The sequence below is a fragment of the Chiloscyllium punctatum genome, chromosome 9, assembly GCF_047496795.1.
Source record: "Chiloscyllium punctatum isolate Juve2018m chromosome 9, sChiPun1.3, whole genome shotgun sequence".
Taxonomy (NCBI): Eukaryota; Metazoa; Chordata; class Chondrichthyes; order Orectolobiformes; family Hemiscylliidae; genus Chiloscyllium; species Chiloscyllium punctatum.
Genome location: NC_092747.1, coordinates 39,501,029 through 39,513,673, shown reverse-complemented (window position 1 = coordinate 39,513,673; position 12,645 = coordinate 39,501,029). Strand labels below are relative to the sequence as shown.

General features: G+C 41.7%; 1 protein-coding gene across 2 annotated transcripts in view; it reads right to left on the bottom strand.

Annotated features, from left to right (window-relative positions):
* Positions 1–12,645, bottom strand: part of flt1 (fms related receptor tyrosine kinase 1) — a 207,279-nt gene that overhangs the window by 79,114 nt on the left and 115,520 nt on the right. For both annotated transcript variants that reach the window (XM_072577287.1, XM_072577286.1), the window contains exon 12: positions 9,451–9,559. In XM_072577287.1, coding sequence (XP_072433388.1) covers positions 9,451–9,559 — 109 coding nt within the window. The remainder of the gene's footprint in view (positions 1–9,450; positions 9,560–12,645) is intronic.

Sequence of the window (12,645 nt, the reverse complement as noted above, 5' to 3'; positions counted from 1 at the left end):
ACCATAAACACCATTTGTAAAGATTCTATTTTGGACAGCCCAGAGGTGCTTGGTCCCACCACCCTGTTGTCTGTGATGTTGAAGCCTGCAGAAATCCCTCATTCTCCGTTCTAGAACTGACCACTCTCCTCCCACTCTGAACCAGGCCTGCCCAGGTCCTGCTTGAGCTCAACACTCCTTCCCCTCCTCCAAAGCAGACTGAAACCCACACCACATAGCCCCCTACATCCCCATCAGAACTGATATTTCCCACACACCCTGACCCATCCCAAACACTTCATCACCCACCTAGTCCCACTTGCTAACTTGCACTGTTCCACCCTTCTTACCTGGCACCTTACCAATCTGGCACCTTACTTAACTAGCAGCCTACCCCCTTATACATCTGGCACTTAACCCTCCTGACTAACTTTACACCTACTTTATGTAGCTAACATTGCCCAGGACCTGACAAAGTGGCTGTCTGTGATACTGGGCCTAATTCCAAAATGGTATAGTTGATTGCTCTAAAACAGAGGGTATGGTTTGGTTTCCCCCAACTATTCTATACTACAAGGGATCTCCATCGGAATGGAAGTAAAGCTCCACGTTTCTGCAAGATCTCTGATCAGAATTTCCCGTCAAACATGAGGAGCTCTTTCATCGTGTAATAAAAGAGTCTATGGCAGTATGTGAGAGATTGCTACTCCTTAGAAAATCCAGCCCATCACTAGGTCAAGTATCTTACACTTCTGTAAATATAAATGCACTTGCATTCACAAAATGTCTGTTCCAGTGTCTTTGTCACTGTTTAAGCAACTCTGGTCTCCAGCATCTGCAGTCCTCACTTTCTCCCACTGTTTAAGCTATGACCACATAAGAGATAAGCAGTTTCCTCAAACATCCCAAGGAGTAAAAGGTACCATAATCATCAAGCATTGTGCATCTCTCACAAGTAAAAACTTCCAGACTGCAGACAGCCTCAGACATGAACTGTGACATTAATGGTGGTGGCCAAGGCAATGCACCCTAGTGTGGCAAAATTCAGGCTAACAGCAATATGCAGGGATTGTGCTAAAGCCTGGCTGATAAATGTCTTTAGTCTATGCTTGCTTTGTCTTCCCAAGAGCTGTGGAAACTGATAGCTAGTTCTGTAGATGCATGGTCACATCATTCTCTTCTACCCACCTCAAGGGATCTTCTCTCTCAAAGTTGTGTGGCAGCTGCTGAAGTCATTGAAATTGGACTGATGACATGGAAATTGCTCTTTCTTCAGATGTTGTTTTTGAATTTGAAGCAACACCACAAGGACTCCAGCCACAGTGATGTCCATGTCAAATTAATGAGCTGATAATCCGTGGAGAATGTCAGAAAGAGAACACCATTTCACTAATGGTTCTCTTGAGTCCTCATGTCAATCACAATGAAGCCATATAATATCCTAATATAGTGTGACATGGATGATTCACACAAAGGTCATGCCTCAATATGGAGCTCTGAGAGCTCATCCTGGACTGATGTTTCCATATCACCAAGTGATGTACTTGTAATCCCCAACAGGTTGCACTTCACCTACAGGACCAACCATGGCCCAATCCCAGACTTTGCTATGATCAAGCTTCTGAATGACCATGGCCAGCACCCTAGCTTGGAAATGGAGAGGCCTTTTGACTGTCTGTGACTAAACATAATCCTGCTTGACCCCATTCAGGATTGATCACCTTTGACCTTTTTTAATTCATTCAGGGGAATGTGATATTCACTGGCTGGGCTCACATTTATTGCTCACTCCTAATTGCCGTCAAGAAATTGGTGGTGAGCTGCCTTCTGGAACTGTGTCAGTAGTCAGACTTCACCTGATGAAGGAGCAGCGCTCTGAAAGCTTGTGATTTTAAATAAATCTGTTGGACTACAACTTGGTGTCATGTGACATCTGACTTTGTCCACCTCAGTCCAACACCAGCATCTCCACTTCTTCATCTGTTGCAGTCTATTTGCTGTAGGTAGACTCTTAAATCTGTTAGGGAGGAAGTTCCAGGCTTTTCACAAGGCAACAGTGAAATACAATACAATTTATTTCCAAGTCAGGATAATGAGTGGCTTGGAGGAGAGATGTGTGGGTAGTTTTGTTACCATGTATCTGTTGCCTTTTTCTTCTAAATAGTAGTGGTCATGGGTTTAGAAGATACTGTCTAAGGAGTCTAGGTGACTTTCAGTGATTAATTTTCTAGATGATACACATTGTTCGTCTGAGCGTTGATGGTACAGGGAGTGATATGGTCAATCAAGGGAATTATTTTGTCCTGGATGGTGTCAAGCTTCTTGAGTATTGTTGGAGCTGCACTCATCCAGGCACATAGGGAGTATTCCATTATAGTTGGCATTGAAATTCATATACCATCTTACTCATTTGTGTGAGAGGAAGAGCAGATCTTTGACTTGATTGTCACATCCTGTTAGTGACAAACACCACTCTTGATGCCACTGCATAGCAGCATTGAGAGACAGCTGGCTTCACTGTTGCTTAAACTTCGGAAATGCCTTCTCGGGTAGATTGGGAATTTTGCAGGACCAAGGATGGTCACCTTGGGCGATTCATGACGTGCACTACCTTAAACAGTCGCTTGCTTAATCACTGGCACACATAGTGGCAGCAGTGTGTACCACGTACAAGTGCACTCCTGCAATTTGTCAAGCCTCTTTTGATAGTACCTCTCAAACCCAGGAGCTCTATCACTGAGAAGGATAGCAGACCCATGGGTGTACCACTACCTGTAAGTTCCTTTCCAAATGACACATGCTTCCCAACAGCGTTGTAGGTGTACTAACACTAGCTGGAGGGTTTGAGCTACAGGGAGAGGCTGAATAGGCCGGGGCTGTTTTCCCTGGAGTGTCGGAGGCTGATGGGTAACCTGACGTCCAAATGTTCACGTATGAAATTTATAAGACGTTTATAAAATCATGAAGGGCATGGATAGGGTGAATAGTCAAGGATTTTTCCCCAGACTAGGGGAGTTCAAAACTAGAGGGCACAGATTTATAATGAGAAAGCCAAGACTTAAAAGGGACCTAAGGGGGAACTTTTTCACGCAGAGGGTGATGTGTGTATGGCATGACCTGCCAGAGGAAGTGGTGGAGGCTGGTACAATTACAACATTTAAAAGGCATCTGGATTGATATATGACTAGGAAGGATTGAGAGGGATATGGGCCAATTGCTGGCAAATGGGACTTGATTAATTTAGATTATCTGGTTGGCAAGGATGAGTAGGACTGAAGGGTCTGTTTCCATGCTGTGCTTTTCTATGATTCTATGACACCACCATGTGCAATTAGGGATGGTCAATGCATTTTGATATTGTCAATCATGCTCACATTCCATGAAAGAATTTGAATAAATTGTTAGTGATAATTTTCTTCAGAAAGAAAGAGATTGAAATCAGTGACTTGATGGCTACATTTTGAAGGCATCTTGAGACCGCACAAAAAGTGATTCACCTGTACAAGAGGCTCCAGAACATTGGATGAACAATAAAGAAAAAAAAGAGTTCTCCACATATTCTGATCACTCTTGTTTCAGCCATCAAAATTCACAATTAATTGATCATTCAGCTCTTGGGATTTAACTGTATAAAAAAATCTCTGTTTCATGGGGTAGTTACATTTCAAAGTATTTTAACATTTCAAAAATTTAATACATTTTACGTGTTTCCAAAATTGCCCGAGGGAATGGCATAAAATGCTGTTCAAACACATGCATTTCTCTCAGATATCAATCAGCAATTTATTGCTGATGTCTAGGCAAACAATGTTGGTTGTTTATCACTCCATTTCAACCAGTAGCTTTCGATGATTTGTCCTTGTATTTAAAGCATACCTTTCCTCCTATTCATTGTGGCCTTTGAGGAAACTGCAATTTTTTAACCTCCTTCCTTCCCGTTATCTTAAGTGCCATTTGACATAGTTGAGGTGAATTTGTATATCATCTGGACTCTCCAACTGATATGATAAATTGAGCAATACTACTAGTGCAGTTAGTGTTGAATAAGTGTTTTTTTTAAAGACGTCCAAATGTTCACGTATGAAATTTAATCTGGAATCTATTGGTCAGCAAACTCTTTGCAGGCATTGACTTTTCTTTCAATTTGAGCCACTTGCTCTTACTAGTTAACACTTCGGGGCAAGAATGGAGGTGGGCAGGAGATGTAGAAAAGGCCTGCATGCTCATTTCCTATCACCTGCTTCTTGCCCTGGGACCAAAGGGAATCCATGAGAAGCTACTTGATCTGATAAAAGATGCTGGTCATTGATTCCAATTTTGCAAATTACAATTCTTGAAGGATAAGGCCTGCAGGCAGAAAGTGTAGTGGGTTTCACCTCCACTGCTGCAGTCCCTCAGGTACAGGCATCACCAATAGCTGCCAGCATGTCTTCAATTTCCTTCAGTGTGAACTGCTTCAGCTCTTCGTTCCATTATGAGTTCCAAAGCCTAGCCTGGCTAGGTATTGCTTTGCAGTACATTCCTGAAGAGGCCTCACACATGGTAAAACTGGTCTACTGCTCTCTACATGGCTCTTCAGAGAGCTGTGGATGTTGAGGATGACTAGGCCCTGGAAAGATGCAGCTTATCAGAGCAAGAGATGGAGCAGGATGTGGAAGACGAGAGGTGATGCACTGCATTCTCATCACCATCCCCAAAATGGATATCTATCTCATTTTGGTCAATCTTCTCATCCTCTGTGACCTTGGTGAAGTTCATATCTTCCTACTCCCTGCAGAGCACAGGGGATATGGTAGTGCAATGTTACCGAAGTAATAGTCCAGCGTTCTGTACTAGGAACAAGGATTCAAACTTGGCCATCCCACTCCAGTCCTGTGACCACTGGCCATCCTGCTCAGTTCAGGCCTACCAACTGCTGGCCTTCCCACTTGGCCCTGGTTCGCTGACTGTCCGACTCCACACCAGCTTGCCAACCACTAGCTGTTAGATAGGCAAGAGCATGGCAGATGGAATGTAATGTGATAAAATGTGAAGTCATCCACTTTACTAGAAGGAACAGATGGCAGAATATTCCTTAAATGGTAAGAGTTTGGAAAGTGCAGATGTACAAAGGCACCTAGATGTCCTTGTCAATGAACCGATGAAGGTGGGTGCAGCAAGGTATGAGGAAGGTTAATGGAATGTTACCCTTTATCACAAGTAAATTTGAGTACAGGAGTAAGGAAGTGTTGTTTCAATTGTAGAGGAGCTGAGTTAGGCCACACCTATGTACAGTTTTAGACTCCTTATCTCAGGAAGGATATTGTTGCACTTTTAGGGAAACAAAGGTTCACCACATTGTTTTCCAAGATGGCGGGACTGTCCAATGAAGAGAGTTTGGGCAAACCAGGCCTGTATTCTCTCAAGGTTTGAAGAATCAGAGGTCATCTCAATGAAGCCTACAAAATCCTTAAAGGGATAAAGTTAAAAATCACACAACACCAGGTTATAGTCCAACAGGTTTAATTGGAAACACACTAGCTGTGCTTCCAATTAAACCTGTTGGACTATAACCTGGTGTTATGTGATTTTTAACTTTGTACACCCCAGTCCAACACCAGCATCTCCAAATCATGATTTAAAGGGATAGACAGGGTAGATGCAGGAAAGATATTTCCCCTTGTTAGAGAGGCGAAAACTAGGGGCCCAATTTCTAAATTACAGGGATGCCACTTAAGACCAAGATAAAGAGAAATTCTTTCACTCAGAGGGTTGCAAATCTTTGGAATGCTCTACGCTGTGAAAACTGAAACTTGGGTATTTTTAAAGTGAAGATTGAAAGATGTCTGGTTACCTGTGGTGTAAAGGGATATGGGATTGCAGTTGGTTAAAGGCATTGTAGTGTTTGATCAGCCTTGATCATATTAAATGACAGAGCAGGTTTAACTGGCTGAATGGCCTCCTGTACTTCTGTTCCTAAAAAGAAAGGTATGGAACCTCTCTTCTAGTATTTGTCCTCTCTTGGCCATTATGTTCGTTTTTCTCCTGTAGGATAAAGGAGTCTGCATGAACCACACTGTTGGCCTCAATACCAACTGCTCTATTTGTCTGAAGCTGAATGTCTTAGTGCTAGCAAATTTTAAACAGCATTATCCTGTGAACCTCACTGAGGAGTCAGTACACATCCTGTGTATACACTCCTCCCATGTTGAGGAGCAACACATGTCCTCAGGTTTCTCAGCTAGAGTGTCTACTGGGGTTACAAAAAGCTTCTGGAAGCTTGTCCTGTGGGTTTGGCATTACACTCACCTTGCCAGCTCATGTAAAACTATCAAATTTCTTTCAATACTGGATCCCATTCCTGCTCATCACGCCTCTTTTGCTCACAGTATCAGCGACCTTTAGCCAGGACAGCTTGCTTTATAAGCGTGGTATTTTCCTGCTTCAGTGAGGACCTCCAGGTCACCATTTGCACAATGGTGGCGGGGGTGGGGGGGCTGCCCTGCGCTGCCCTGCCCCAAGTTCCAAGCCTCTGATTCTTCTGAGACAGCTGTATTTCTTCAATCCTGTCTTTGTTTCTCCTATGATAGCCTGATTCTATAAAAATCAGGGTCTGATTCTCTCTGGGGGCAGGGAGGGTGGGGGTACAGTCAGGACCTGAAAGACCCCAAGTCCATGTTCCATTCCCAGAAGGATAATCCTGCCCTTATTTTCAACAGAAAAAAAATCCATGTGCCAAGTTCTCCCGAGCATTGCATGTCAGGTTTCGAGGACAGCATTCCTTATTTTTAAAGAGATTCTGGTAGCTGTAGCAATCTTGATTTCATATTCACAATTGACATTTGCACTTGGGCTTCCTACTGGGACCAGTTTCAAGATTTGACTAGATCATCCATGAGAGGAAAGGAAAAAGTGATGGGGTGGAGTTCCTTCCGACATCACTTTAGCATGCCTATTGGGCAGTTGATCAAGGAGTAGTGATGATCAGACTAGTGGCTGCAACTACTCAGGTATTCTGATAATGTGCATGAAGGAAATTCATTGGGTAAGGGAAAACAAATTGAAACAAAATTAACAAGATCTTATTAGATTTAAATTAATAATGTTTTATTTCCACTGTGGATTGAGCTCAAATGTTTTTCCTTAATTTAGCTAATAAGGGTTTTATCACTTTTTTTAAAACCAAACCAGGGGACACTGGTCTGAATAGAAATTCCATTAAAGTAGTTGTCTTCTGTTCGGTAAAAATTGACACTTTGAGCCTCTGAATTGTTTGAATTTAGAGGAGGTAACTCATTCTTAAATTAAAAATATTTGAATTACAGTATAATTTTCAGATTGATATTGTATTGCAGGTCCATGATTTATCAAATACAATTACCACATTTAGCCAATGCAAAAACCTGATTCATTTTAAAAATGAGAGACTATTCTAGTATATAAATTGGGAATTACTGCATAACCTTTATACAACCAATGATGAATCAATGACTTAAATGGAATGGAAATTGATAGAGAATGTACATGAGGCAGATATTTCAGTCCATTCGGTTCTGACCAACTATCACAGTTTACAATCATTCCCAAGAGATTCAAGAGGGTATTAATGGCACACGTCCATTCCAGCCTCCCAGATTGTCTTGATACACTACAATTCACTGACAGTCACAATAAATCCATGACAGACAACATCTTCCTGGTCCCACACACATTCATGAAACAACTGGATAACAAAGACACCTACATCAGATTTCTATTTATTGACCTTAGCTCCATCTCCAATGCCATAATTCCAACAAAACTCATTTCCAAACTCTGAGATTGAGGCCTCTGCTCTTGCCTCTACAGCTGGATCTTTGACTTTGACCATCAGGCTGCAATCAGTAAGGATAAGTGACAACACTTACTCGACAATAATCCTCAACAGCAGTGCCCCACAAGACTGCATACTCAGTCCCTTACTCTACTCTTTGTAAGCTTTATTCCTGATGAAGGGCTTTTGCCCGAAATGTTGATTTTGCTGCTCCTCGGATACTGCCTGAACTGCTGTGCTCTTCCAGCACCACTAATCCAAAATCCTTGTAAACTCACAACCGTGTGGCCAAATTCAGTTCTAACCCTATTTATAAATTTGCTGATGACACCACCATAATGGATCTCAAACAATGACAAGACAGAGCACAGAAAAGATAGACAGCTTAGTGGCATGGTGTAAAGACAACAATCTCTCCCTCAATATCAACAAAAGGAGGAAGCTAGTCATTGACTTCAGGAAGCTGAGTGAAGGATACACTCCTGAATGTATCAATGGTGATGATGTGGAGTTGGTTGAAAGCTTCAAGTTCCTAGGAATAAATGTCACCAATGATCTGTCCTGGCCTAACTACATCAAGGGTACAGTCAAGAAAACACACCAATGCTTCTACTTCCTCAGAAGGCTAAGGAAATTCAGCATGCCCACAATGACTATTACCAATTTTTATAGTTGCACCATAGGAAGCATCCTAACTTGATTCATCATGGCTTGGTATGGCAACTGCTCTGCCCAAGGCTGCTAGGGATTGCAGAGAGTTGTGAATGCAGCCCAGTCCATCACGAAAACCAACCCTTCTTCCACTGATGCCGCCTACATTTTGCACTGCTGGGAAAGCAGCCAATGCAATTAAAGACCCCTCCCACCTCAGTTATACCCTCCTCCACGCTCTTCCATTGGGCAGAAGATACAAAAGTTTGAAAACACACACCAAGAGATTTAAGAACAGCTTATTCCCCACTGTTAATAGACTTATGAACAGACCTCTCATATATTAGAGTTGACCTTTCTCTGCACCTTCCCTGTAGCTGAAACATTATATTCTACATTCTGTTCCATTACTTTAATGTACTGATGTGAAGTATGATTTGCCTGGTTTCACTGTATCTCAGTACATGTGACAATAATAAATCAAATCCATTGTAGTCTGCCAACAACCACCATCTATCAATTCCAACTTACTCCAACTCAAATATTTTTACCTGCACTATACACAAATCTACTTTCCCATTAAGAGTGAAGTAAAATGTCACCAAACCCATAAGATCTACCTTCCCAAGATCCATCCATGATCTCAACAACCCCTTCAATTTTATAGCCCATCAAACTGCCTTAATTTTCTGACTTTAATGACTTTCCTATTTGTGTATCCACTTCTCTTGCCCTCAAACCTCCCAGTCTACATCTGTCATGATTTATTTCTTGGTTTTCCTCCCTAAATTCCTTAATTTCTTTCTCCACATTTAAACATGCTTTTAAACAACATGCTTTTGCTCACTATTTTAGCTCACCTCCCCTTGTGTTTTTCCTCTTGCTATTTTAGATTTTCCTTTCACACACTCCCTCCTCCAGCCACCCTTTAAAATGCCATGGGATGTTTTATCTTTGAAGTTAACATACAAATACGACTTGCCATTCTTTTGAAAAGATGCAATTTAATTCCTGTTTCAGTCTCTTACCTGTAATAAAAAAGTTAATATTTCTTTCATCTTTTCCTACTTTGTTTTCAGCTAAGCAGCGATAAATTCCAGAAATATTAGCTTCAGCCACCACCAGAGTGCTAACAGTCTGAAAAAGAGGAAAAACACAATTATGTACATCCTATGCATCTATTCAAATGGAAAATTTCCTTTTGTAATGGTATGACAGGTACAATTATTCAATGGTCCCAGTTATTCATTGGCATAATAATATAACTGCTACATTTCAACTCTTTGAAAATACTTTATTCCAAAACAATGGTATTGGTAGAATAACAGGAAAGCTCTCCCTGTGGAACCATTTACGTCTTTATTGTACTATTCCTGCCTTTGAATGTGCAGGCAGATGTGCAGGCTGGTTTTGTAGTTCAGTTCCAGCCAGGTAGTGCTTTATTTATATTGATTTTGAGTCTTTCTCCTCAGAAGAGAGTGCTGCTTACTTGAGATGTGGATCCAGGCAGGAATGACTCCACTCCAAACCTTGTTACCAACTCTGGTTAGGTTGAAAAGAGTTTAAGACTATACGTCCCCGCAGTTTGAAACACAGATGATGTGAGACAACCTCATCCAAAGGGTTTCAGACTGCTATCCTCGGAAATTATCCTTCATGCAGTTCTATAATTATACTGTAATGTCATCATCCTCCTTCCTCAAAAGACAGCTCTCAGAGTGAGCAGAACCCCTGACACTCCTGCTTTTTACCTGTCAGCCATGGCACCCTGATTGGACCAGATTAACATGTCCCAATCAGGGAAGTCATATTCTGTGACGTTCATGTGGCTGACTTTGTTACATAGAACATAGAACATTACAGCGCAGTACAGGCCCTTTGGCCCTCAATGTCACACTGACCTGTGAAACCAATCTGAAACCCATCCAACACAATTACATTTTCATCCGTATGTCTTTTCCAATGACCATTTAAATGCCCTTAAAATTGGCAAGTCTACAGGCTGGGCTTTCCACGCCCCTACTACTCTCTGAGTAAAGAAATTACCTCTGATATTTGTCCTATATCTATCACCCCTCAATTTAAAGCTATGTCCCCTCATGCTAGCCATCACCATCCGAGGAAAATGGCTCTCACTGACCACTCTGTCTAACCTTCTGATTATCCAAGATGGAGGACGGGAAAAATTTATAGCTGTAACAGCTGCTCCTTTTTGAGGTATTTTACATGTTGGAGGTGTTTTCCTCTAATTCCAGCAGTAGCAATTACTGTGTTATATGCTGTTGCAATTGTTTTGGAACATTGGAGAAAAAAAAGTCAAAACAACAGCACTTTTAAAGGGAGAAAGACAGACAAAGGCAGCGAGCACATAGTCTGTTAACGGAGACAGGGATGAAACCTACACTGCTAAGTGACACAACAGTGGATCTTCGCAGTTACAGCCTTTGCTGTTTGAATTCATGTATTGCTGGACACTGGAGTGTGTCTAGGAAAACTTAATAAACAGTGAAATTTACAACTGATCTTGGAGGAACCTGTCTGGGAGAGGTCACAGCACAGAAATGGATAAATGAATAGTTTTAAGTGTAGCCTCACTGTAAATGTACAATTGTGAGTAGAGTTGGTTCTTTCTTGATTATATGTTTTTATAGGATCTGTCTCTTGAGTAAAATTTAAAAATATAAGCCATAAGTATTAAATTAGCCTGGAGCAGTGTTTTGTAGAGCAATAAGACAGTGGAAGGAGCAAAATGGCCTTTAGAAGAGTGATATGCTCTTCTTGTCGAATGTGACTGTTTCGAGAGAGTTTGGGCTACTGAGGATTATATCTGCAATAAATGTCATTGGTTATGAATCCTGCTGGATCGAATGGATCGATTGGAGCAACAGTTAGAGGCAATGAGGAATTTACAAAAGCTAGAGGGTGTGATGAATGGCAGTTATAGGAAAGGAGAAACAGTCAGATGGGTGGGCTAACTCCAAGTTAGAAGAGGTAGGTAGGTAGTATAGGAGTTTTCTGTGGCTATCCCATTTCAAACAAGTATGCTGTTTTGGAAAATGTAGGGGGTGATGAATTATCAGGGGAATGTAGGACGAACAGCCAGGTTTCTGGTATCAAGACAGGCTCTAATGTAATGAGGGGTAGGTCGAGTTTGAAGCAATCGACTGTGTTAGGGGACTCTCTAGTCAAAAGCATAGATAGACATTTCTGCGGTTAGCAGGGTAAAATCAGAATGGTCTGTTGCCTCCCTGGTGCTAGGATCAAGGATATCTCAAAGAGGATGCAGAATGTTTTCAAGGGGGAGACGGACCAACAGGAGGTCATTGTACACATTGGTAAGAAAGACATAGGAAGGGAAAATGCTTAGATTCTAAAGGGAGAATATAGAAAGTTGGGCAGGAATTTAAAAAGGAGGTCCTCGAGAGTAGTAATTTCTGGATTACTCCCGATGCTACAAGCTAGTGAGGGTAGGAATAGGAGGATTGAACAGATGAATGCATGGCTGAGGAGCTGGTGTATGGGAGAAGGATTCATCTTTTTGGTTCATTGGAATCCCTTCTGGAGTAGAAGTGACCTGTACAAGAAGGATGGATTGCACCTTAATTGGAAGGGGGCTAATATACTGGCAGGGAAATTTGCTAGAGTTGCTCAGGAGGATTTAAGCTGGTAAGGTGGGGGGGTGGGACCCAGGGAGATAGTGAGGAAAAAGATCAATCTGAGACTGGTACAGTTGAGAAAAGAAGCGAGTCAAATGTCAGGGCAGGCAGGAACAAAGCAGAGATCAAAGTAGGACTGATAAATGAAACTGCATTTATTTCAATGCAAGAGACCTAACAGGGAAGATAGATAATTTCAGGGCATGATTAGGAACATGGGACCAGGATATCAGAGCAATTACAGAGACATAGCTCAGGGATGGACAGGTCTGGCAGCTTAATATTCAGGAATACAAATATAGGAAGGATAGAAAGGGAGGCAAGAGAGGAGGGGAAGTGGTGTCTTTGATAAGGGATAGCACTACAGCTGTACTGAGGGAGGATATTCCCAGAAATACATCCAGGAAGATTATTTGTGTGGAACTGAGAAATAGGAAAGGGATGATAACCTGAATGGGATTTATTATAGACCCCCTAATAGTTAGCAGAAAACTGAGAAACAAATTTGTAAGGAAATTCCAGTTATCTGGAAGAATAATAGGGTGGTTATGGTAGGGGATTTTAACT